The sequence below is a fragment of the Lygodium microphyllum genome, chromosome 17 (genome assembly GCF_053477565.2).
Source record: "Lygodium microphyllum isolate KBCC chromosome 17, Lygodium_microphyllum_v1.1.10, whole genome shotgun sequence".
In the NCBI taxonomy this organism is placed as follows: domain Eukaryota; kingdom Viridiplantae; phylum Streptophyta; class Polypodiopsida; order Schizaeales; family Lygodiaceae; genus Lygodium; species Lygodium microphyllum.
The window spans coordinates 108273678-108301420 of NC_141151.1; the positions used below are offsets into that span (position 1 = coordinate 108273678).

The 27743-nt window shown below is 41.8% G+C and overlaps 1 protein-coding gene across 1 annotated transcript in view; it reads right to left on the reverse strand.

The window, feature by feature from the left end:
- Positions 1 to 27743, reverse strand: part of LOC148022245 (uridine/cytidine kinase UKL1, chloroplastic-like) — a 53394-nt gene that overhangs the window by 18675 nt on the left and 6976 nt on the right. Inside the window, exons 7-9 of the mRNA XM_087697879.1 lie at positions 16622 to 16701; positions 16032 to 16226; positions 15838 to 15921 (exon numbers count right to left, since the gene is read on the reverse strand). Of these exons, the coding sequence (XP_087554005.1) occupies positions 15838 to 15921; positions 16032 to 16226; positions 16622 to 16701 (359 nt within the window). The remainder of the gene's footprint in view (positions 1 to 15837; positions 15922 to 16031; positions 16227 to 16621; positions 16702 to 27743) is intronic.

The following is a 27743-nucleotide window of genomic DNA, read 5'->3' on the forward strand; positions in this document are numbered from 1 at the left end:
TTATCTCGATGAGGAACTCACACCCACACAATTAGAGCATAGAAGGGCTAGAATGCCAACCGTGTTGGAGGCACATAAAGAAGGTAAGTATGTTGCCTATAGAGATGGCAGAGTAATCATAGCAAAATGAAGGTCACAATGACAGTACACGGCCAATGAGATATTAAGGATATCCCTTTGGGATTGTCATGGTTCAATGAGACTTGATGCACGTTATTTTGAGGATACTTTATGTGGAACTCATATAGCTATGTATACAAAAACACATCAATGTATAAGTTCTAGATTACTAAATGTTGTGTGATACCAATGGGAGTGTTTACAAGCCTCGGCCTCATAGGCTAAGAGGAACTAGAGGGTCCGATTGGGTGGCTATTCTTTATCGTGAGAGCCTCCAAGGCATGATTCATGTAGTGTCACGAGATGTGCAAGCTAGATATGTGTGGGTAAGACTAAGGATAGGGCACCCGAGGGATCTATATGTTGCAATATGTTACTTCCTACCTACCAATTCAACTAGCATTAGATACGAGCATTAAAGTCCCCCAAAAGTAGTATGCAAGCATTGGGAACATACTACTAATGGGGGACTTTAATGCTCGAACAAGAAGTGAGCAGTCAGCCTTTATGATATTGAACATGAGATATTTAAGGAATTGGCATTGGACAAACTAGGGCTTCACAGGACATCTCAAGATAAGGAGATGGCATCATCTGGATCCCCTTTGCTAGCATTAGGAAGTGCTCACGGATTAGCTATATTCAATGGCTTATTGAGATGGCCGGGAGCAGATGCTTTCACTTGTTGGAATAACAAGAAGGGAGCCAACATTGTGGACTATGTAATGGGATAGCCAACATTAATTCCAAAAATTAAGCATTTTGAGATATCTAACAAGCTGATCAGTATAGCAAGGACAACAAGAAGGCATGGAGGAAATTTCATGGTAGACAATCCCCAATTCAGTTCATATCACCTACGGTATAGCATGAACATGTTAGTGCACTGTATGATGTTCCATCACAAGAGCAAATTCCCTATCCATCAAACTCTAGGCCAACACAATGTGGATTCTTTACAGAAAAAATGGTGAGGTATGCCATTTGGAGGTCAAAGAATGGGAGAGCACATGATCAAGATGGCCTTGTGGCAAAACATTTTGCACACGCATGTTATGCACTATCTTGTCAAATATCTTCAATAGAGCTGTATGTAAAGGGTTTCCAGCAAGTTGGTATGACCACACAATAGTGTCGCTTTTTAAGAGCGGAGATCCATTGATCACTAACAATTACCACACTATTATGATTGGCCATATGCTAGCAAAGATATATGCCTCTATTGTGGAGCATGAGTTGAGTTGGTGGGCTGAAACAAAGGGGATACAGTCTGCAGGACAAGCTCGCTTCCGCCAAGGATACAATACATTAGACCATATATTCACACTGAGGGCCTTGATTGAGGAGGGACGATCACAAAGGCAAAAAATCTATTGTTGTTTCGTGGATTTCCGCAAAGCTTTTGATACAGTACCATGTGCAAGACTCATGCAAAGGTTGCAAACCATTGGAGTCCTAGAGGATATGTAGTGGTGTATTTATACATTGTGTGAGACAGTGACAAGAGTGAGTGCCTGGAGGCACAACAGACTCAGTGTCTAGCACGGTTGGTGTAAAGCAAGGCTATCCACTCTCCCCTTTGCCGTTTGGATTGTACATTGACGAGATTTCAGATTACATACAGAGATAGGGTGGTATGGAAGCCATCTTGGCAAGGGTATTGATACCAATTTTGCTATATGCAGATGATATTGTGCTCATCTCAAATTCACCTGAGGGGCTTCAACAACATCTAGATGCATTGCATGTGTTTTGTGAAGAGAAAGGCCTCAAGGTTAATCTTGGAAAGACTAAAATTAGACTTTAACACCTCAGCAGCTTGGGCAACACACTCAAAGCATCACTTTATATATGACGTTCAGTCTGTGGAAATGGTTAGATAAAATGTATACCTCGAGGTCACTTTCAAAGGACCGTAGTTTTCATGGAAGGAGACTTCAAAGGCTAGTTGCACAAGCATATGTAGGTTTGGGACTCTAGAGCGACAGTGTGCATACATAAAGTTCAAGGAGCCCCGTACCAAGTTGTGGCTCTTTCACGCTTTACTTATGCCCACACTACTCTATGGAGCAGCCATTAGGGACCCAAGCCTTTATCACACTAGACGGGTGCCTCCCATGGACTATAACGGACCTAAAGCACAACATTATGATGGCTAGGAACATATGGAGAGACCACTGGTCATGATGAAAGCACATATGATAAGGGCAAAAGCCTCAATACCACAAGAGACCATCCGAAAAGCATTGGGTGCAACACCCATGGTAGTGAAGGCACTATTCCAAGCAATCACTTTCCTACAGAGGATATGGCAGCTACCTAAAGACCGATACCCTAGGCTAGCTTTGGAGTCTTCAAGACAGCTTGCATCAGAGGGAGATAGACAAATTTGGTACGCACATATGAGCACCTGGCTGAACTTGCATGGCATGAATATAGACAAATTGCCACTGTTCAATAACAGCCCTTGATTGTCCCACTTTGAGTTTCAGCCGTTCAGAGTTGAATAGAGTAATCAAAGCAAACATCACTAAAGTGGAGACAAAGAGGACTTGGTCCAAGCCCCCTTTCCCATTAGGCATGAAGATGGCACAATACCAGTGTCACTTCTTGCAACTTTCCCATGATGGTTTCATAGTGAGGCCGAGATATATGGATGCTCAACTCTCTGATGGGCTTCGAGTTGCTATTGGACAGATCTGCACCTCATCACATCAGCTAATGATTCAAACAGGTCAATGGAATCATGTTGGAGCAAATGAGGGGATATGCTAGCTTTGCAGATGGAAGCCCGAGACAGAGTAACACTACATTTGTAGATGTATTGTATACTATGATATCCGCGGCCGCTACCATTGCCTCTTTAAGGAGGGCTTTAGACCATTGAGACGAGTGATGGACTACGAGGACCAGAGATGTTTGGGTCTTTTCTTATTGGAGCTCCAACAACGCAAAGTAGCATTATTATGGGATCACACCCAATCCCAGCCACGTCCACCCCTCCACAGAGTAATTCGGACTTTTTCAATATAGCTATCTCCCCAACCACTACTACCTTAGACACTACATCTAGTTAGAAAGTGGCTAGGGGCCCTTGTACCTCTCCTTCCCGAGAGGTCCCCTATTCCAATATTGTTCACACTAATGTGCACTTAACTGGAAGTTTCCATAATTGGGCTAGCCATCTAGCCCCCAAAACCTTAAGGTGATGGATGACCTTCAGTCAATCCAAATATGGAAATCTTCCTCCATTTGACTTAGGATACAAACCTAGTCTCAACTCATCACCATCACATTGATAGTGAGCTAGTTTCCTCTAGCAAGTGTGGATTGCATTTACAACACCCCCCCTCAAGCCACACCTTGGTTGAGGTCCTAGTGCCACCAAGCTCAGCAACTTGAGTTCTAATACCAAGTTAGAAAGTGCGTGGGGACCCTTGTACCTCCCCTCCCCAAGAGATCACTCGTTCCAGTATTGTTCACACTAATGTACACTTAATTTCAAGTTTCCATAATTGGGCTAGCCATCTAGCCCCCAAAACCTTAAGGTGATGGATGACCTTCGGTCTATCCAAATATGGAAATCTTCCCACCATTTAGCCTAGGATACAAACCTAGTCTCAACTCATCACCATTGCACCGATAGTAAGCTAGTTTTCTCTAGCAAGTTTGGATTGCATTTCCAACACATCTCCTACTGACAGGCGCCATCGAGGGACATCATCAAGTGGCATCACAGTAGACAAAGCTACAACATTATGCAAAGCATGACGCCCTAGGATACCTACTCGGCAACATAGGCATGCTCATATGCGACACATTCGTGCCACGATTGCTTGCTACAAATGAAGATTACCACATTGACTCAATCCGGGATAGCAAGCAGAGTTTTGGTGGTTTCCATAGACTAAGAGGGAGATACTCTATGCCCTTTCCTTATTTTTCATTTCCCATTTCAATTTATCATGTAGATCTAGACATAATTTTGTTTTTCTTCTCTGATGAGAGATGATGATACCAATTGTATTGGTTATGGTCTCATAGGCCATCCTGGCCTTCTAGAGACATTAATAGATTTTTCTTTATTTCTCTATCAGCTTGCACAAGGCTGGAAAGACCCTCTCTCTCTCTCTCTCTCTCTCTCTCTCTCTCTCTCTCTCTCTCCTCAAAAACATTTTTCCCACTTGCATGAGCACATTTTGCCAAGTGGCAACCTTTCAAAACAATTTCCAACATTATCCGACTTTCTTAAATTAATTTTAATAATATTAATTCTGAAAATTAAGTTAATAATTATTTTTTGCTCAAAACAATAACATGACTAGCCAATAATTAAAGTGGCTAGGCCGATTTATCACCCAAGTGATCCTAAGTACTCATTAGCTTGAAACTAGCATTAATTCATTCATTCATTAATGCCAATCCCCTGGTGTCACCACTAACACTACTAGCTAATTAAATATTCTAGGCCAAGTTTTGACGCCAAGTACCACCTAGTAGCTACCAAGCATAACTTATTACAACTTTTGCCAATGTCACCCCCGCTAATCACCAAGGTTACTAAGGTCTCACTATTACTTAACTGACTTGCATTTCACAAGTGTACATCACATGTACACAACTTAAATAATGCCAAAGCTAAGCATTAAAAATACATGTCCTTCCAACAAGGTCAATACCCTCCTCGTCACTCTGCCTATGATAAAGTCTCTAGAACATCCCGATGCCACCTCAATAGGTGAATTCAATGGTGAAGCAATCTCCTTCTCCATTGAAGGTGGAGCCTCAAGAGGCATAGGCTCCAAAGGCACCGGCTTAAGTGCCCCACCCGAATCTCCAAGAATGGGATGCTTAGCATCCCCCCCTATACCTGAAAAGTCCACAAACCGAACATCTCAACTCATGTAGACCTCCCATATAACGAGAACATAAAGCATGTATCCTTATGACTACGAACTATAACCCAAGGACGCCTGGTCAATACCCTCCTCGTCACTCTGCCTATGATAAAGTCTCTAGAACATCCTGATGCCACCTCAATAGGTGAATTTAGTGGTGAAGCAATCTCCTTCTCCATTGAAGGTGGAGCCTCAAGAGGAATAGGCTCCAAAGGCACTGGCTTAAGTGCCCAACCCGAATATCCAAGGATGGGATGCTTAGCATCCCCCCCTATACCTGAAAAGTCCACAAACCGAACATCTCAAATTGTGTAGACCTCCCATATAACGAGAACATAAAGCATGTATCCTTATGACTACAAACTATAACCCAAGGACGCCTGTCTTTTGGAAGCCGGCTAAAACTTCTCTCTCTCTGTGTTTCATCATCATGATTTTTAAAGGTCGTCCTTACTAACTAAAATGGCCATTTTTATAGTCGTTTTTGGATAAACATGGACATCACACCCGCACACCTTAAAATAAGACACATCCGGTTTAAGACCAAAGGAGGCCTCAAAAGGTGTCATGGTATTGATTAAGGATGCGGACAACAATGGCCACTACTTTAACTCATCTGCATTGTGGTGTCTGCTAATGCTCCATCCTAATCTGCACCATCTCGATCACACTATAATTCTTCCACTCCAACGTGTCATTTTTCTAAGGTGTGTTTGTGTTGGCAAACTCCTAATGAATGACAAGCTCTGCACAAAGCCCAAGTAGCTCGTTAGAGACAAACTCCCTTCCTTTATTGAATTGCAGGGTCTTGAGTTTCCACCATACCTATTCTCCTCGAAGATCAACTAATCCTTGAAGTGTGAGACTGCTTCAAACTTCAACTCCAAGAAATATGTCCATGTCATCCTACTAAAATCATCAACAATTAGCATAAAGTATAGAACTCATATGGGACTCCGTTCTTATCAGTTCACGTAAGCCTGTTGAAACAAGCTTTAAAAGCTCCTTTGCCCTTCACATAGCCTTATTAAGAATCGCATCTCTATGTTGCTTGCCACGAATGCAAGACGCACACAGGAGATGGCTTACCCCAATCCATGTTAAGCTAACGACAAGCCACCTTCCTTGATGGAAGTCTGCATCTTGTAGACTCAAATCTCCTTGTGACCTACACAAAGAACCTATCTCAAATCCCTATCAAGAACTCAAAAGGAGTTCTTATCGAACTCAACCAGAACGCCAAGTGCGCAAATTTTGCTCACGAAAAAAAAAATGATATCCTAAACCCAACGCACAGAGAACCTTTGATATATAAGCTGTAAAGAAAAATATCCTAACACAGAAACCGTACGACAGAGCACAGACTGATAAAAAGAACACCGTTAGGGTTAGGGTTAGAGTAACTCAGAGACAATGAACACAATGAACAAATGAAATGAAATGATATATGACTACTAATAATACGATGCTCATGCAACAAACACACTATGCAGTGAATGAATACTGAACCTCGAACTCCTGTATCCCTAGGATCAAGGTAGGGATAATGAGCTAGAGAGTGTGTCGTGCTCCAAATAGATTCCGAATCGCAACAAGGCAATATCCAAATGTCAAACACTAGTAAACGCAGTAGTGAGAAGTTGGATCTGATGCAAACAGCAGTGAGGAGAGAGAAAGACTAAAAACGGAGCCTGTAGGAGAGAGAAATACTAAAAACGCAGGAAGGACAGCCTGCAAGAGAGAGAAAGGCTGAAAACGCAAGCAGGACAGCTTGCAAGAGACAAAAAGATTGCAACAACTGCAAACAAGAGAGAGAAAACTGTCAGGGCAGCAGCTGGAGCCTGCAAACGCAGCAGTTTGCTGGCGTGACAGGCTGTATGACAGCAATGTAGATGAACAGCGGTCAGTCGCCAGCGGAAACAGCAACAATCAGCGTGTGGAGGGCTAGAAACAAACGCCAGACTATAGGGAATAGTGATGGACAGCAAGGGTTGAGATGTCCTCCGTGACCAGGGTATAGGCAGCAATCTAGTAACACCTGAAACCTGCAAAAACAAGATTGTGAAAGAGTGGAGAGCTGGCTGCCAATTTATAGAAAATAAGGGTTCTAGATCCTCTTCCACTTAACTTCCTCGATCCGCTCCCCGTTTTAAGATTTTGGCTAAAATAAGCCTCAAATAAGCATGTTTTGGGACTGTTTAAGTAGGTAAGTGCATTTCTTAGCACAACACCCCTGCTCGGGCCCAAAATAGGGCGAGAAAAGTAGGCCAACCTAAATTTTGATTTACCCCAAGGCGTCCCACCCCAAAGCAGCCAGGGCATCGGACAAAAGGTGCACGTCGGCTGCCCAGTGGCCTACCAAGACTACAGAGGCGATGGATATCTTACCCAAGGAGCCAAAGTGATCACCCCAGAGAGATGAAGGCATCGGACCAAGGGTGCTTGTCCGCTGCCCAAGGGCCTACCAAGGCCTACAAAGGCGGATGGAATCAACAATGGACTTGTTTTTTTTTTTTTTTAAGTGTTTTGAAAATACATACGTAATATAGTGGCAACAGCCGATTAAGTGACAGATAGGAAAAGATAAAGAGAGTTTTAAATCCTAGTTATTCACAAAACTAGCAAGCCAATCCCTTGCACTGACGAGGATAAGTGCCTAAGGATGATAAAAGTGAATGTATGTGCCAATCATGTGTTGAATATGTGAGAGGCAAAAAAAAAAAACTGTCAACAAGCAAAGCAAGCAAGCAAGGGTAGGGAAACTGCCTTTAGAAAAACTGCCATGTGTTATGCTACGAATACGGTGGATCCTAGAGTTGACCACTTCAAAAGACCGAAAAGAGATAAATATGCATAGATGCATGTTGACATGAACAGAATGCCAATGCATAGGGTAATGCAAAGGGAGATGTAAGATGTCATGCTCATGCAATATGCTATGTAACGATGCCACTGGGATAGTGCCCTCACAGGGAAAGTGTTCACTTGCCCAAGTGCCCTTTTACAATCAAGTCATCCTGATAGTGCGGATGAAGTTACAAATGCCCATAATACAATACAAAAGAATAAGTGAATATAATGTCTAAAAAACTGTAATCATCATCACTATCACGAACAAGAGTAGGAGCCGCCCCCTCTTAAATTGGAAGGGAAAGCAAGAGGAAAGCACCCTCACCCCGTCAAGCTGAAGAAGTAGGGGAGGGTGTACCCAAGCCGATCCTAGGTAGCAGGCACTGTAAAACCGGCCGGTTGACCGCTCTCGTCAAGATATCTGCAAAATTATCTGATGAAGGCACAAACTCTAGGCGAATAGTGCCTAGCTCAACCTGCTCTCTAGAAAAGTAAAAGTAGACTCCCAAGCCGATCCTAGGTAGCAGGCACTGTAGAACCGGCCGGTTGACCGCTCTCGTCGAGATATCTGCAAAATTATCTGATAAAGGCACAAACTCTAGGCAAATAGTGCCTAGCTCAACCTGCTCTCTAGAAAAGTAAAAGTAGACTCCCACATGCCATGTCCATGGTGTAATGATCAGATTGCCCGCAAGGGCAATGGCACTCTAGTTGTCGCAATAGACAATTGTGGGAGAGTCACATGGAAAATGAAGCGCCACCAGTAAACTCCTCAGATAGATGGCCTCGATGGTGCCATCGAAGAGAGCCCGGTACTCAGCCTCGACCGGAAAGCCGCCACCGTCTCTTGCTTACGGCTGGACCAAGAAATGGGAGCCGTGCCCAAGGTAAAGAGGTTGCCTCCATGGGAATGCCGAGTGTCCAGATCTCCTACCCAATCAACATCAGTATACCCCTGCAAACATAAGCCAGAACCATATGTCAAGCCATAAGAAAAAGTACACCGCAAATAACACAACACACGAAGACATGCAATCCAATGTGACATCCTAGGTGCTATGAAATACTGACTGAGTATACTAACTAAGCTAAATCTAGCCTAGTGTGAATTAACCAAAGAAGTTTTCCTACAACAAAACGATAGGTGTGTGGATCGAAGAGCTGTCCTAGGGTATCCCTCTTGTCAAAAACAACATCCTGCCTAGCGATCACCTTGTTTGTCCAAGGATTGAACAAACAATAAGCTTTCGCTTCAAAGGAATATCCCACAAAAATAAGGAGATCAGCTCGAGGAGCGCACTTACCTATCTTGTCATCACGTGTGTGTGTGTGTGTACGCATGACACCCAAAGACTCTGAAATGGGAAATAACAAGCCGAGAGCCAAAAAATGCCTCATACGAGGTCTTCTGAGGAAGAGCCACAGTCGGACACCGATTGAGGATGTACACCGAAGTGTTAACAACCTCCACCCAAAGGCACTCAAGAAGCTCTGCTGTGAACAGCATAGAGCATGTCATTTCCATGACTGTGCGGTTCCTACACTCTACAACTCCATTTTGAGAGGGGGAGTTGATGAAGGTGAGCGGGCAAGAAATGCTATGCTTCTATAGAAACTCGGAAAACTCGTGGGAGATAAACTCACCACTGCTATAACTCCTCATGCATCCAACATGACGACCAGTCTGGTTATGAACCAACAGCACCCAAGCAGAAAAATATATGAAAGCATCTGACTTATGCTTGGGAAAGTACACCCATATGCATCGAGAATGATCATCCACTATCAAAAAAAAAATACAGTGCACCATTTAAAGCAGCAGTGGATCTCGGCCCACAAAGATCAACGTGAATCAATCTAAGAGGCTCCTCAGCTCTATGTATAGACTGCTGAGAAAATGGGATACGCTGCTACTTCCTGAGTTGACAATCTTTAAAGACATCTCGAGCTAGCTTCAAGCGTGGAAGACCCTCAACCAACTCACGGCGTGACAACTCATAAAGTGAATCATAACCAAGATACCCTAAGCGAAAATGTCAAAGACGCTCATCGTGCGTAAACTCCCAAGATGTGGCTAAGGCCCGGAAGCTATGGAACACGAAGCCTTCGACAGTCGGCTCGGTCAGAAAGTGTGTCATGTGATATAGGCAATTAGGTTGTGCCACCTCACCGCGAGCAATCACTAAACCAATCAAAGAGTCAAGGACCTTGACTGTGGTCGTTGTAAAGAAAACTGCTCGCCCCAACCGGCAAAGCTGCTGAACAGATAACAAGTTCACCCCAAGCTGAGGGACATGATATACATTGTCCAACAAAGCCAGATCCGGACCCTTGTCAATGGCAAAACTGACGCAACCTTGAGCTTGAATCTTGACCGAGGAGTTGTTTCCTACACGGACCCGCCCGGCTACAGGGACTCAGATACGGAAAATGTCCTCTATAGGAGTCATGTGATGTGTAGCTCCACTGTCTACAATCCAAACTGAAGTTGAAGTGCTTGGCTGTGACGAGTGGGCCTTTGCAGTAATCTCGTCGGGAGGCAACTCACAGATGTGGACGAGACTCGCATTTGATGTCTCTATGGAGACGATATGGGCCTTTGCAAACCAGTCAAACAAGCCCTCTAGAGTTGAGAACATTGTCGACTGAGATGACTGTGCAGTGGCAGTGTGAGTCTGATCTTTAAACTACCCCTTGTCATCACCCTACCTCCCTTGCTGACGGTTGCCCGACTGAGAGGCAGGGGTCTGAGACTTAGGTTATGGTGTTGTGCCTCGTACCTTTGATCGATACTCGTCATCAAAATGGCCAGCCTTTTGACAATGCTGACAATATCTATTCTTTTTAGGTACATTCTGACACCCACGTTTGAGCTGTGACTGGGAGTTTCCTGGAGAATCCCTAAATTGATTTAGCTTTTGAGTTTGATTTTAATTTTGAGTGTAGATTTGGTTTGGTTTACCCTTCCCTTGTTGCCCTTTCTGAGAATGAGCAAAAAGAGCCTCCTCTAAAGAGGAGTTCATATTAAACTAAACGAACAACCGTGCGTAACACAACAGCTGACACTCAAATTCATAGACTGTAGACATGGTAGGCTTTGAAACTATTCCTTCCACAAAATTGAAGTATTTCTTGGGGAGTTTATTTAGGAACAATGTGACCTGATTGTCAAAGAACTTGGGAGGCCCTGTAGTGGAAAATTCAGCAAGGAGACGCCGATACTCAGCCAACTTGACTTTCAAGTCATCCCGGTAAGTGATTTTGAAAAGCTAAAGCTCATGGTCAAGATTAATACGACACATCCTATCTCGAGCTGCATAGCAGTCAGTCAAGTGTGCCCATCGCTCTGACGCTAAGTCAAAATGCTGAAGCTGAGAATGAAACTCTGGCAATAAGCCCTGCATCAACTCGACAATAGCGGAGGCATTCCTAGCCTTCCATGAGTGGATGACCTCGTATGGAACAAATGCAGGATCGGGTTGGGATTCCAACCCCTGCACTAGATCCCATAGGTTTTGTGAATCAAGAACATGTCTCATCAAATTCGACCAAGTAGTAAAGTTTGACCCGTTAAAACGAGTCTTGTCATTAAATGCATTCTTGACAGAAAATGAGCTAGAACCATGAGGTGTCGGATGGGTGGAATAAGATGATAGTGGGAAAGATGGTGGAGGTGAGAGTGTTTGATAAGAGTAAAAAGGAGAGAGAAGAGGTAGATAGGCAGAAGTAGGTTGTGAGTGTCCAATGAGTGCCGATTGATGCGGAGGCATTGAAACATGAATGTTTCCATAAGGTGCCGGTGTAACTGGAGACACTGGGACACAGTAGCCTTGTCCAAAGTAAGATTGAGACACAGTATTATGACCAAAAGGTCCACTAGGCAATGCCATGGAGACAAACTGTGGAGGCAACTGATCCACACTCGGAAGAGACTGAGTAGGATAAACAAGCTACAATGATCTCGAAAGTGTGTATAAGGTAGGTGGAACACCATCCGACTGAGGGAAGGATGAGTTCCTAAAGAATGTGCCTATGTTTTCATAATTCCCCGGTGTAATGTGCAATGTAACATGAGATGTCTGAAATAAAAATGTAAATGGTGTAAATGAAAGTAGTGAAGCAGCGGAAAAATGTGGTGGAATGGGTGGATTTTGAAAGTAAGGTGTATGAGATGCAAAAAAAATTTATTCATTTTTATCATTTAAAGACTAAAAATGAAACTGTGAAGATAATACACCATGTAACGAAGTGAAAGGAACACCAAATTCAATCTGATTATATAAAGTAGACGAAAAAGAAGAAAAAACAAAAGAAGAGTTACCTGGCTTTTTCTTATAATCCCCGCAACGTGTGTTAACATACAAAAATTGATCCTCTAGAGGATCTTCTCCGTAGTCAACAGACTTGACTCTTTCTTCCACATGATCTCTACCAGTATATTGCAAAACAGAAGAGGTTTAAAAAAAAAAAAAGCACAAAAGACGAATCAAAAGTACCATGCATCGGAGAGGACGGAAGAGTCTAAAAAAATGGAACAAACTCCGGATCTTGCTCTCCAAGAGGAGGGTCCATCCCTGATGGAGGTCTCGACCGCCCTACAGCAACATCATCAGACTTACGCGTAACATCTGAAGAGTGAAATCCATGTATACCTTCATTTAGAAGCTTTTCTTAAAGGACAATCCTTCGATCGGGCTCCTCAATCTTCTTTTGTCGATAGACTATGATCAGTTTATATTCCACAGAGGTCACCTTGCCTATCTTTTCTTCCATGTACTCAAATGTTTCTCCCACCATGTCGAAACTTTGTGGAGCAAGCTAATCGGCCCACTGTCGCTCGATTCTCAACATAGGCTGATCTGAAGACTGAATCATTGTTGATGTATTCGAAGTCATTTGAATCTACTGTTGTTCTTGCTTCTTGCGAAGAGCTTTCAAATCAAAGGCCTAGGTTTCTCAAAGAGTATCAAGCTCTGATACCATGTAAAAAAAAATACCCTAACACAGAAACATAAACAGAAACCGTACGACAAAGCACAGACTAATAAAAAGAACACAGTTAGGGTTAGGGTTAGAGTAACTCAAAGACAATGAACACAGTGAATAAATGAAATGATATGACTACTAATAATACGATGCTCATGCGACAAACATACTATGTAGTAAATGAATATTGAACCTCGAACTCCTGTATCTCTAGAATCAAGGCAGGGGTGATGAGTTAGAGAGTGTATCGTACTCCAAACGAATCCCGAATCGCAGCAAGGCAAACCTTCGGATATCGAACACCAGCAAACGCAGTAGTGAGAAGTTGAATCTGATGCAGACAGTAGTGAGGAGAGAGAAATACTAAAAACGCAGGTAGGACAACCTATAGGAGAGAGAAAGACTGCAGCCTGTAGCAGAGAAAGACTGAAAACACAGGCAGGATAGCCTACAGGAGAGAGAGAGACTGAAAACGCAAGCAGGACAGCTTACAGGAGAGAGAAAGACTGCAGCAACTACAGACAGGAGAGAGAAAACTGTCAGGGCAGCAGCTAGAGCCTGCAAACGCAGCAGTTTGCTGGCATGGCAAGCTGTACGATAGCAGTGCAGATGAACAGTAGTCAATCGCCAGGCAGAAACAGCAACAATCAACGTGTGGAGAGCTGAAAACAGGCGTCAGACTGTAGGGAATAGTAATGGACAGCAAGGACTGAGATATCCTCCGTGACCGGGGTGTGGACAGCAAGCTGGTAACACTTGAAACCTGCAAAAACGAGATTGTGAAAGAGTGGAGGGCTAGCTACCAATTTACAGAAAATTAGGATTCTAGATCCTCTCCCACTTAACTTTCTCGATCCGCTCATTTTAGGGTTTTGGCTAAAATAAGCCTAAAATAAACATATTTTGGGGTTGTTTAAGTGGCTAAGTGCATTTCTTAGCACAACATAAGCACCACCATGCCCATCCAAGATTAGTTGCATGTCACCTTTGCCTTTGATGGGGATTGAAGAGCTATCATCAATGAGAATTTGCCCATGCATTGGATGCATATGGGCAATATCATCTATAGAAGGAATCAGGTGGCGAGAAGTGTCATTGTCCATAATCCACTCGCGAGGTTATGGGGCCATCAGCTACATTAGAAGCTACCAATGTCGAATCCTTAATCACCTCCAAATGGAAAAAGGTAGTTGAGAAAGAAGCAACCATCGCTCCAAAGTCCTTTGTAGATTTCTCCTTCTTAGTATCCTTCTTGTCCTTATCAAGGCAATCCTTCTTTCAATGACCTGTCTTGTCACAAATGTGACAAGTAGACTCCTTAGCTTTGTCTTCCTTGATCTTCTTGTCGTTCTTCTTCTTCTTCTTCTTGTCCTTTTGTTGAGAATGCTAATCTATCAAGACCTCCGTCTTGGAAGCATTTTGACCTTTGAGTTGTTCCTCTTGATCCAAGACCATTGGAATCAACTCCTTCCACGTAAGGGTGTCTTTCCACCTTGAAGCAATCAAGGCAAAGTAAAATGCACTAAATCGGGGCAATAACTATGAGCAACCTCTAGATGGTAGACTGCAGCCACCTTAACGAACAGAAAGGATATGATGGCTGGAAACAGTCTTTTCTGTGAGGAATGACTGAGAACCAAGAGCCTGATGGTGGTAGAAGACAATGGTGAAGCTTTGGCTGAGATATCCTCCACGTATGAGGTGTGGACGGCAAAGCTCTAGCACCTACAAGTTGCAAGCTGAGTGGAGGGCAACATGCCCATTTATAGAAAGTTTGGGTCCTCCCAATTACGATTTGAGCTTATGGGACACAAACACTATTTAAGAATGCATTTCTTTTTACTTAAAAGTGTAATCCATTAATTAATTAAGTTTTGGGGCTGTTTTAATAAAGCTGTTGCATTTTTAGCTCAGCATCATGCAAGATATGTGAGGGATTCCCACCAACATTGCACCCAAAGATGTCCTCCTCCAACTAGGGGCTCCAAATTTACACCAACGATAAAGGCCTATAAAGGGAGGCATGAGATGGCTATGCCGAAGATGGTGTATAAGTATGAGGAGGAGGATTAGGTGCAAAAATTTTCTTTTGACTCGTTTCTCCTGGGCAGCTCTCATCTCTCCATCTCAAGACTGCCATGTATCCTTCTTCAGATTAAGGGTAGAGACCCCCTAAAACAGTTTTCTTCCCCTACCTCCACAAAGGACAATTGTCTCGAGATGGCAGTAGAAGAGGGCAACATACGAACAAACAACAAAGTTAAAGAGCAAAGATAAAGGTGACGAACTTAAATTGATGAACAACAAGGCTGATACAAGGGAAGCCATTGCACATTCTACTATGTGTACCAATAGTAAGGGTATTGACAAGAGAGAGGGGTACAAAACCACCGTGTGTTTGGGCCAAAAGGAAAAAAAGGGCAACACTACAGTCCTTATAGAAAATCCCAAGTGTAGACTAAAAGTGTCCAGCCATAATGGAAAAAGGTTACCAAACTAACAAAAAACAGGCAAAAAATGTCAATTCTTCATGATGTCCCTCACTAACTCAATCATAGCAGCCCCTCTCAAATCTTGGGTGGGACACTAAACCCAAAAGTTCTGCAGTAGAGGTTGGGAATACCATCTCTAAAAGCGATCGACCAAGGGTGGATTTGAGATAAAGGCCACTCATATTCTCAACTCAATTAAAAACGTTTAGAGTTCATTTTCTTCGATTGACATTGACATACTAGGGTGGATTGAATGTTTACTTTAAAAGAAGACAGATTGGCCTCCTAACGACTACCATCTCTTGACCATTAGATTCAAGTAAGTAAAGCTCTTTTCTTTCAGAAGTCTTGTTAGCTATCAACTAATTTAACTTAGCCCACAAAACTTTCAACACTTAACATAGCAACTCAGCTAAATCAACACAAGACATTTGACCAACATTTGACCACAAAAAGACTTTGATAAAAAGGTAAGTTTTGAGGAACCATACCAGTCGAATAAGCCGATCGGCATAAAACACAAAATCATGTTTTGTTGTTTCTTGATCCCTGATTAGGGTGTGCATCCCTCGAATCTAATCCATTACAATAATGAGTTACAACTAGAATAATTCCTCCGTATGACCGAAGAACATTGAAACCAACATCAGCTTTGTAATTGAAGACAAATCAAGATCATAAGTACCTGAAATGTAGATTGGATGACATAAACGTTGGAATAAATTTTACATAGATCATGTTGACCAAGCTTTGTCCTAATATGTTGTACTATTAGATCAATCGCAACATGATTGTCACCTCCACGTGGAATGATAACGTCAGCATACTTCTTTGTAGGTAGCACAAAATCATCAAATGCTGGCTTAACAAACTTTGCATACTGTATGACAAAACAGAACACATTTCAAAGACAGTTATAGCCACTATAGCATGAATTAAAAGTGCTATTATTTGGTGTGAGAACTAATAACCAACAACAAAACACATGAAAAAGAAGAACAAAATTTTCACGTCACTAATAGCACATTCATCAAGCTGTTGGTTCATGCAATCAAACAGAAAGCAAGCTTCACTTCGGTTTCTCACACTCCAACACAGCACAATACTAATAATTGTAGATTGGTCCAACATGGAGAAAAATACTCTTATCTACCAGCCATATATCACATACCACTGAACTGGAGTACTAAGTGAAAAGGACTCTTAACAGAGCGTTTCAACTTATGACTTGGCACATGGAGCCGCAATACTAATTTCTCTAACTATGCAAACTACCTGTTCAAGCACATTGTTGACATCTCTTCCGCGTTCCACTGTATCACGTCTTATCCTTCTTGCTAACCTTACATCCGCATCTGCACTGTACATATATTTTTAGATGGCTAGTGAATGATTGAAAGAACTACCACTTAAAGAACCTGGAAGCAACTGAAAAATACAGTAATTACATTGTTCAATAACAGGCTTTCAAGGTGTGACTTGTTAGAAACTTCAGTCAACCTTTCCCCCAAAAACAAATTTTGAAAATGTGCTTACAAAGCAAGATTCTTTTTCAAACCATTCAACTTTTTTTACTGGCAACGATGCTGGTTTGCTGGTAAGAAATTTTAAGACTTAGATTTGATGTACAATATCATGTGCGGAAGCTTAGATTCCCTAGCAACAAAGCCTAAGTTACATCCTATCCAACAGAAACATAAGCTTATTGACACAAACTCCCTGTTCAATCAAGGGACTGGTGGCACAAATGACCCTTCAAAACTTGATTAAGTTTTATTAGCATCATAATGAAGCCTTTTTTAATTTATGGAGCTCATGAGATTAGGACACATTTTACATACTAGGCCCACACTATTTTACCAATTAACTACTTATGTTCCATAGCATCAACAAAAAATACATACAAATCAATGTGCAGTACACAAAGAACATGCACAAGAACATTAACAAATGCTCACAAAATTTTGGGGACACAGAATGCATGCAATATAACTGTTCTGTTTGGCTTGCGGGGTGTGCGCACACACGCAAGTGTGCCTGTGCCTGTGTATGGGTGTGTTGGTGGACATTTTGTCTGTCTTGGATTAGCTGCTGAACTGCACATTAATTTATGGCATCCAACCTATTGTCCTTGAGGCACTGTGACTGGCATGCTATGCTTTGGCCAGGACAGATTCTGCAGACACAAGGTTGTCAAGGATCTGGGTTATCCTATTAGTTGGAAAGTTACTATCAAGCAACAGATGGCTTGGGTCTCACAAAAACTAAAGAAGAATTTGGAATGTTGGAAGCTCTTGACTTGACCTTTGCATGTCAGGCTTCATATAGTCCAATTAATTATCATGGCATAGTCCAGTTTTATATGCTGCTGTTGATTTAGAAAAAGAGCATATTAATGAGTTTGTTGTACACAGCAGAGCTTCTTTGGAAGACTTATATAGATAGCAAGGCACTGAGACTATTAAAGGGAGATTTAATACGTACTCCTAAGATGCATGGCATCTAAATGTCTTTAATGTTGTAAGCGCGGGGAGGAACATGAGAATGATAATACTTTGAACTTAACCAACTTGATCAATTATCACCATGAAAATGTGTGAGAGAGAGAGAGAGAGGAGTCAACACCACTTTGAGAGGGGAACTAGCTCCTCCCCCTTTATAAGAATTTATTGAAACAAAACCACAAGAACCAAGTGCCTGAACCATATACAAAAGGGCTAATTTGCTGCAATTTTGAAATTTAGGGTTTTGAAACCCTAATTTTCGCAAACACCGACAACAAGCTGTTTTTCTTCTTTAGTGTTTGGATTAGATCAAACTAAATAGAAAGTGCTTCTTGGATGAGAGACAGATAGGAGAATACAAAGCATGCAGCTGAAATTTCAGCATGAGAGCCTATTCCGAATGAAGAGAGAGATCCCCAATATATAGGTGTGGGGCTTGGATGCTCAAAAGTGAAAAGGCTACAAATGACAAGTGTTTGTTGAAAATGACAAGTTTATCGACATTTGTCTCAAGTGTGGGGACACTTGTCTCTTCAAAATGACATGTGTCCTTTTCTAAATACCACATGTTTCTTTTCTAGAGAAAGAAACTACCAAACCTTCTACTCTAAAAATCTCTCAAATGGTTAAGAATTTGAGATGAAGGGAATACTCATCTATGTATAATTTGGCATGCATGCAAAGATTCTCAATTCAATTTGTGTCAATTTTAGATAGAGCACCCCCCCCCCCCATCCAAAGGGCAACTTAGGGTGATAGGACAGGCTCATAGGGGTGCATCGAATTGTAGGAGACCTACTACCTTCAATTCATGACCCTCGTATCCCTTCTTTCTCGACTGGCGGAGTAAGTCTTCCTTAGTTAGTTCCTCATTCATTAGATTGATCTCTTTGATTTACTTCATGTTCTCCACGGTTCTTGAGATCAATCCTGTCCTTAAGTTCTTCATGATCATCTATATGTGGGGTTTGGGCCAACAATACTACTTCTCTAAATAGCTCCTATTGCTTGGCCATGACAAGCTTATAAACTTCCAACTATACCTTATGCTAGCTCTCATTGTATAGTACTACACCTAGATTGTTGGTAGGTTTGAGACAACCGAGTATTGGTACTCACAAGTTGCTGGTTTTGATCTTGCACAGTTAGCAACTATGAAAGGAGGGTCATGTTGGTTATAGGAGCAATTTGCTGGGGCAATGGGATAGGCGTAGTGATTGGGGTGGGCCGTAGAGTTAGAACCCTAAGGCTCAAGGCTGAGATGACCCTTGGACAAGGAAACTTTAGGAGAATATAGCTTGTCAACGCAATTGACATGGCAATTTATGGTGAATTTGAATGAGGAGCCTAATAGGATTTTGGTTCCAGTCCCTTCCTTGCTTATTAGAACATAGAAGGATATTGGAATGGCTTTAGTTTCTACTATCAATTGTACCTTGCACTTACCTAGCAATGAAAAAGATTGGCCTACATAGAATTATAGTTTTGCATCAATGGGCTACAGTAGTGCTAGACCCGATTCTTGCCAATAACACTAAGAAAAGGTGTTGTAGTTAGCACCTTGCTCAATGAGCACATCAACAATTACATCCTTGCTTGCAATCAACCGAATATTAGAGGTAAGCAAGTAGATTTATAATGTTATCCTCTAATCCTAGGTTATTAATAATGGCCACTTTTAACATTGAAGTTCTTGGGGAGAAGACTCATCGAGGGTTAGCTGGTGAGTTGTATGCATTGCTCCATTTGTTCGCACCAAGTTTTCTCAATCACCATGATGGATTGCATGACGGTGTCGATTTCGACTACTGTTAAAGTGGCCAATATCCAAGGTTTCTAACTCTACATTGCTTGTCCTGCTAATCAAATTGTGGCTAAATCAAGGTTCAAATTGAATATTGATGCTACTAATTTGTGACAACGTGATGCATTGAAGTTTGTAGAAAGATTAGCCAAACTCTCCATGTACTACAAATTTGACCAATATAAGTTAGAGAAATACTACAAGGGCACTCATTGTTGGGGCCAATCGGGTGTCAACTATCCAAGACTTAGGTATTTAGTGTTTACTTTAGAATTGTGAATTTTATGCTTGCTGTAAATTCCATTAAATTAGGTCATTTGCCACCCTATCCTAGAAGAAAGGCTAGTTTCAACCAATCTCCTCTATAGATGGAAGCAATCATGCTGAAGGATGAGTATCTGAGTTACTAAATAGAACAACTAAGGAGGAGGGAGCCTACCTATAAATAGGCTACAATAATGCATTCAAAAATACCGATTGGCCAACTCTGGAGGTGCCCAAAATACGGCTTAGCCAACCACAAAAAACACTCACATAACAAACAAAATGCACTAACGTGAACTAACTCTAGCACCCATGAGATATACTCTGTTCACACCCTCTCTCTAATCATGGGTGACCAAGACTATAAAACATGCAATGATAAGGACTTATCATATTGGTAATTACATACATACAACCACCATAAAATAGGACCATAGATACCAAGCAATGGGTGATCAAGCCACCAACAAGATGCCACAAGAAGACACTAGTGTCGATGTCAATTGTAAGATTTCTTCACCATAGAAAGTGTTGAGCTAAAATATGCATTACTTATTGATTAGCCTCTTAAACAACCCCAAAACACACTAAAAATGCTCTTTTAGAGTAAAACCCTAAAACGGGGAGCGGTTCGAGAGAGTTCAGTGAAAACCCTAAAACGGGGAACGGTTCGAGAAAGTTTAGTGGAAACCTTAAGTTTTGGGGCGCCCTTCCATATCTATAAATAGACAGGCTGCCCCCATTCAGCAAACATCCTTGTTTACAAGTTACACCAGCCCACACACCCTCTGCTGATGTTGGTGCCCAGTTTCCAACCTGCAACCCACCTCCATCTGCTGTCCAGCCATCATCGACTACAGCCACATCATCTTCAGCCTGTCCATTGCTGTAGGCGATAGCTCTCAGCTGCTAGCGACTGCTCCAAACTATCCCAGACTGCTGTTCAGCCTGGTGTCCATCATCTCTAGGGTCAACCAGCCTGCGTTTTCAGCATTGCAGGTCCTGACACTCTCAGACACTGTTTCAGCCTGCTGTTTACAGCAGACTGTGCACAGTTTCCAGCCCCTGATCGGTGGTACACTGCTGCGTTTACCAGTTTCCAACCTCTAGACTGCTGTATTTTGGTGACCAGCCTACTGCCATTCACTATTCGGCACTCCTACACTCCGACTGGTGGTCACAGACTTGGGATCCGTCTTCGGTGGATGTCACACTCCGACATTGCTCTGCCCTTGAGCACATTGTACACTCTTACATTCATTTACAGCATTCATTCACTTCAAAGTTGTGTTCTCTCTCTCCCTTCTTCTGTTTGTGTTTGAGTTTTTGTGTTTTGCGTTTAGGGTTTGAGTTTTGAGTTTTGAGTTTAGGGTTTGAGTTTTGCCCTCTGTGTCTGTGTCTTTGTGTTTCTGTCGTGGTCGTACACTCCGTGTGTCCTCAGTGCAAACCCTAGAACTCTTCTTAACAGAAAGTAGTCATAGCTGAATCTCAATGCTTGTCATAAACAACTCCACAAAAAACACATCATGACCATGAATTCCCACCTTCAGCCACATTGCCAAAGTGTCCCCACATGTGAGCTCAAACTAGGAGCAAAGATCGCTCTTTGTCAAGCATAAGAACCCATCATGACATCCAAGTGTATGTCAATCCCACCTCCAAGATTTCAAAACCTATCAAACTATGGTAATGCACATGGGAAGTCGCATTTGAGTCCATTGCACATACGAATCGATCAGGCTAAGATGCCCTATCACTATCATAGACATCAAGAGAGCTAGTGTCTTCTAGAAACTTACAAAAGATTAGAGAATTTTTGTCACAACTCTATAGAAACAGAATTTATATCCTTTTTCATTAATTTGTCTATATAATGATTTATTAAATTTGTTTCCTTTGCACTAATTAGATATAAAGAAAAGTGCATTGGAGCTGGCCACTAATGAGTGGTCACAGGTTATGGTGGACCCACGCGGTGGGTTAGAGAAAAGATAGTTCACACTTCCACCTATATGGCTCGAGTGGGCGCCTGTGACCAGAACTCACGTATATCAGGGTTAGACTCGCACACAGAAAGGATTGATGCCTTGAAGTGTGGGCTAGATCCGCCAGAACAGACAGTTACAATCAACAAGATGGCATGATCATGAAATGCTTGTACAATATGCATGTGTGGGCTGAAAGCTTGAAATGCACATTTCTTTGCATAGGAAAGTCACATGAAGATTCTGATACCGTTTTTGCGATGTACACGGAAAAAGCTTTCATATGACACCCATATTGGGGGATCCCTAAATTTTAGGAGGTCCCTAAATTTTAGAAGCCTCGAATTAGCCTAAAAATGCTAGTCCTAAAAAATAGGGATGTCATTCTAAAAATAGTAAATTCTGTACCCTGACTGTGCTTACTAAATTTGGTTGTTTCTATTCTTGTCAGTATTCAGCCCAAAAAGTAAGGCCATAGAGAAAAGACAAGTGTCAAGACACTTGTCACACAAGTTTCCAAGTGTCCCACCACTCGTCACATCTCATGACATGTGGCTGGACACTTGTCTTGTGCTACTCCACTTTTCCCTTTTGTACTAGCTCTTCCATCTCCTATAAATAAGAGCTCGTTTTTCTTCATTCAGCATCATTTTTCTTTGCTGTAAACTCATGTACAGCACCCACAGATAGCCAGAAACTGGCCCCATCCATCCCCATCATCATCCCCCACTTCTCCATTATCAAATTCCTCCATATTCCCTCTTCTATCGCTGCTGTTTTACAGAACAGCAAGCCTGTAAATTCATTACAACTCCTCCTTCTCAAGCTCTTTCTTCCATTTTAGTAACAAGAAGCAAGCCCTATCCATGTACTGTTGATCAACGATAGAGAAAGGCTAATTTCCCCTCTTTCTTCTCTCATACTGTAAAGAAATCAGTTCTTATCATTGCATAATAGATAATGCATGTGTGTTTGTACATCTTTGCATGATCTTGTGAGAGTGAGAATTACTTCTCATCACTCTCAGGTTGATTGTAACTGAGCTCTTCCCTAAGGGACTTGGGTTGAGTAGAAATACATTCCTTCCGGGGGGGGCATCTTCAACCCTCAATCTTGTCTCCATTACTTTTACATTTTCATGGCTGTAATTTTGTGAGTAATTTTCATTTTTAGCTTTAAGTGTTCATTCTCTTTTATATTAAATCTTGAAAACGAGCAAATATCACAATTGTTAAGCATACTACGTTGTTTCGGGGCGTTTACAATTTTCTCAAAATTTCTAAAAAGGTTCCAAAAGACTCGTCAAAGGATTTTAGTACAGCACTTGCATCAACACTTATATCAACATTGGTTATGTTACTACATATGTCAACAATAAGTATATTATTGATGATGTTATCACACTTATATTAATACTTATGTCATCTCATGTCTAGAAGCTTCTCCTTAACCTCCTCAACTCTAGTATAAATAAAGGGTCTAAGGCTATAAACCCTTCAGACTTGCCAGCACCAATTGTGAGGCTCCTACGAGATAAGTCCTCTCCAATTCTAGTTCAAGCCATGTATCTCCAATTCTTGTCTTGTCTTGTATTTAGTCTAGTTTTGTATCACGATCTTGCCTTGTCTTGTTGTAAACACCGTTGCATTGAATCTTCTATCTATCAAGAAATAAATCATTATACTTCATCTTCTTGCAATAAAGGAGTTTTTCTTCTTCTTCAAGTTATTCTCTTGTAAGTTGTAAGGCAAGAATCCTTGTTATTGCCAATCACACCATCATAACAATTTGGCAAGACTCCATACTTTGATCTTGCCTAGTTGTGATGGATACGGTGATAAAAAGTGTCATCACCACCTTGCAAAACATTCAATAACAAACTCAAGAACCCCATGAGAGTAATGCATGATTACAAGCAAAGAAATCCCAAGCGTTTGGATTAGCCATCCAAGACCTTCAAAAGCAACTCCAAGGACTCCAAAAGGCAAGTCTACATCAAAAAGGTCCTTCAAGTGCAATTATTCATTTGCATGTAGCCCAAGTGCTATCTCGATGATGCCTCTCAAATGGGATTTATTAGCATAATCCTCTCAAGTAAAGCCCTCACATGATTTGCACCCTTACTTGAGAAGAAATCTCCTCTACTTCATATTTTCAAAGCTTTTATTTAAGAATTCTCAACTATCTTTGGAGCTACCAATAGAACTATAATTTTTTTAGACCAAACTAAGAAGTCTATGACAAGGATCTAGACCAACATCAGTTTATGCATCTAAATTTTGGCATCCCAATTGTGATTTGACTTCACATGAGGATTATTTTATAAGCCAATTTCGTTGGGGATTGAATGATGATGTGAAGAATCTCCTATTGACAACGTCAAAGGTTCACACATTAAGTGACTCCATTTCTCAAGCAATACAATGTGACAATCGACTACTAAGAAGACACCAAGAAAAGTGCTATGGGGCTTCATTAATCTAGATACCATGACAACAATGACCTCCCAAGGGAAATGAGAAACCAATGTTGAGCCTATGCAAATTGATTCAACTTGATTCAGGCCATTGTCAGCTCAAGAGAAGAAATGACGACAAACTCTTGGATTAGGTTTATATTGTGAAAGAACTAGGCATAGTGCTCAACATTGTCCTAGTAAAAAGCTGCAAGTACAAAGCTCTACAATGCCTTGGAACCAACAAGGCAAACCAAATGCATTGTCTCAATGTTCCCATCTTGTACCTAAGAAATGAGATGCAACTCATGACCAACAAGATTCTATTCTCTTAAAAGAAGAATGACTCCAACTTTGTGCAATGACAAAAAACACTCTAGAAGATCCAATCTTCCTTCTAGAAGTCCAAAAAGAACTTTCCAAGGAGCGCATTGCCTAAGAGACTAAGTAAAAAATTCAACAAGGAAATATAAAACATTAAAGACTTCTAGGAAGTCGAAGGTTATATACCACCAAAATCGCTTCGATTACACGTACTTTAAACATGCATAAGCTTCAAACTGCAAGACATTTAGGGGGTCAATAAAAAAATACAGCTCATCTCTCAAGACATTTGATAGCCTCAAATACTAAAACTAATCAAAGATTTTGTATGCGCATGTGATACATGCAACAAAGCCAACGTCCCTCCTTATTGACCTCATTGGTTGCTCCACCTTCTTGCCTATTCCTAATCACCTTTCACCAACTCTCTCAAGGAAAATTATCATTAATCTACCTTCTTCAAAGGAGTTTAATTCCATTCATGTAGTGGTTAATAGATTTACCAAGATGACATATTGAGCTAAAAATGCATTAGCTTGACTTAAACAACCCCAAAACATGCTTAATTAATAAAGCAAATCTTTTATTTTAACAAGAAACACAATCCTAGAGAGTTATTGTGTCCCATATGCAAAACCCTAATTTAGGTGCCCCAAACTTTCTATATATAAGCATGATGCAGCCCACCACTCTCTCTAATCTGGTTTTTGCAGATTTCAAGTCTTTCACCTTACTGCCCACACCCCGGACACGGAGAACATTGTGGTCCAAGCTGGCCATTACTGTTTATAACAGTTTGGCACCTGTTTCCAACCTACCACACTCTCCAAAGCTTATTTCAGGCTGCTGACTGTTGCTGTTGATGTCATCACCTGCATTTGAGTCTCTCTCCTCACCTACGTTTTTAGTCTTTCTCCTGTACTACCGTCTGTATCAAATCCAACCTTTCTTGGTTGCTTTTGCAGGTGTTCGATATCCGGAGACTGCCTTGCTACATTTCAAGATCCATTCGACGTACAACACACCCTCTAGCTCATTACCCTTGCTCTAATCCTCAAGATACAGGAGTTTGTGGTACACTATTCACTCTCTGCATAGTGTTTGCCACATGAGCATTGTATATTCAGCAATCATTCATTTCATTATTATCTATGTTCATTGTCTCTAAGTTACCCTAACCCTAATTGTGTTCTATGTTATTAATTTGTGCTCTGATTGGTATTGTGTTTTTGTATTTAGAGCATCTCGTCACATTTTATCAGAGCCAAGTTCTCTTTGAGAAACCTTGGACTTGATCGAAAAGCTCATCCACAAAAGCAAGAACAGAACGTTCAGATGACTTCGAACACCAACACACCTCTCCAAACTCCACAACCAAGCATGTCAAGAAACGAGCACGAGTGGGCCTCCCAACTTGCCCCTTGCTAGATCTAGCATGGATGGAGAAACTTCACACTACCATAGAGTCCATTGGCCGTATGAGATTTCAGCCGCTATGAGTACAATCTCATCCTTATACGTAGGGCTCAGCAGCAAATTGAAGGTAAGTCTGAGTTTCCTCCTTTAGATTCAGTGCGCTGAACTATTGACCATGCAGGTACGACAGAATCTCCACTTCGGATTGGCCATCCTCAAGTGAAACTCGCACAGATTACAGACCATTTCCATCTTACTTTTTTCTCCAATGCCAGGTACGAACAATCTCGTTTCTGATTATGTGCTATCTGATTCTTCTATTTGTCATGGTTCAGGAGATCCTCTTAAAGAAGGGGTAATACATAACATCTTTTGGTTTGGAAGTAATGAGAAAGATAGATATTTCTTTGAAAACTCCAGACAAGCTAAGAAAAATAACCAAGAACTTGTAAGTATCGCTTCTCTTCCTTTTCCTTCAAATAATTTTGTTTCTCATGGTCATATTGGAGTTGGTACATCTCATTTTGTTGCATTTAATGGACAAAAGAAACCAATGATGTTTCACACATCTTTACCCATCACAAATCCATTTGGGCTCCAGCACATCCTTTCCTCTTCCTTTCAACCTTCATGAAGTGCACCTACGTTTCCACCACACCCCACACCGGGGGGATCCTCCATAAGGCACACCCTTTAGGACTCCTTTCTCCTATTCGGGTGGTATACCAATGATGGGAGATCATCCTCCTATGCACACACTTTTGAGTTTTCCCTCTCCAAGGCATTCTTCGATCGTGGATCGTTTGGTACCACAATTTGCCTCTATGGCTTTACCTAGTGGACCACTTGGTCGTTCTGTTGTACCCATGGTAACATGGAATGGGGAATGGGAACGGAGATAGGGACAGGGTCAGGGACGGGGGTCGGCTAAAAGCAAGGAACAAGGATGGGAGGTGGGACACGAGACGGAATAGCATACATAAATAGCATTTGAAAATGTATGCATGTGATATGGTGGATGGATGTGTGGGCATAGTAATAGGGGACGCCCATTTTATAGCTTCCTGCCCCAGTCCCATCCCCATGTTAGAGCCCTCTCTCATGGTAACAAGGGATAGCAATTTATTATTCTTGTCCCCGTGGATCCGTCCCTATTCCCATCCCTATCCCCAGAACCGGTCCTATGTTACAGTATGTGTGGGTGAATGTATACTACCAAAGAACATACAAAAAAACCACCCCCTAAAAGACACCCACTCCCAAAACCAAAAAAAAAGTCAAAAATGTCCCCTAACAGGGGACGAGGTAGGGGACGGCCAGGATGGGGAGACGGCTGTTGGGGACGGGACACGAGACATACCCATCCCATTTTGGCATCCCCATTCGCCCCATCCATTTGGAACGACCGTTTCCTATTACTATGGTTCTACCCTAGCCGACTCTTAGACAAGGCTACCGTGTCCCAATGTCTCCACCTACACCTTCGACACCTTATGGAAACACTTTTGTTCCAGTGCCTCTACAACAATCGGCAATCATTGAACATCAAAAACCTATTTCTGCCTACCCTACTTTTCATACCCCTCCTTATCCTCCATTGTCTTATCCACCACCCCATCACACTTATCCACCTCCACCGACACCT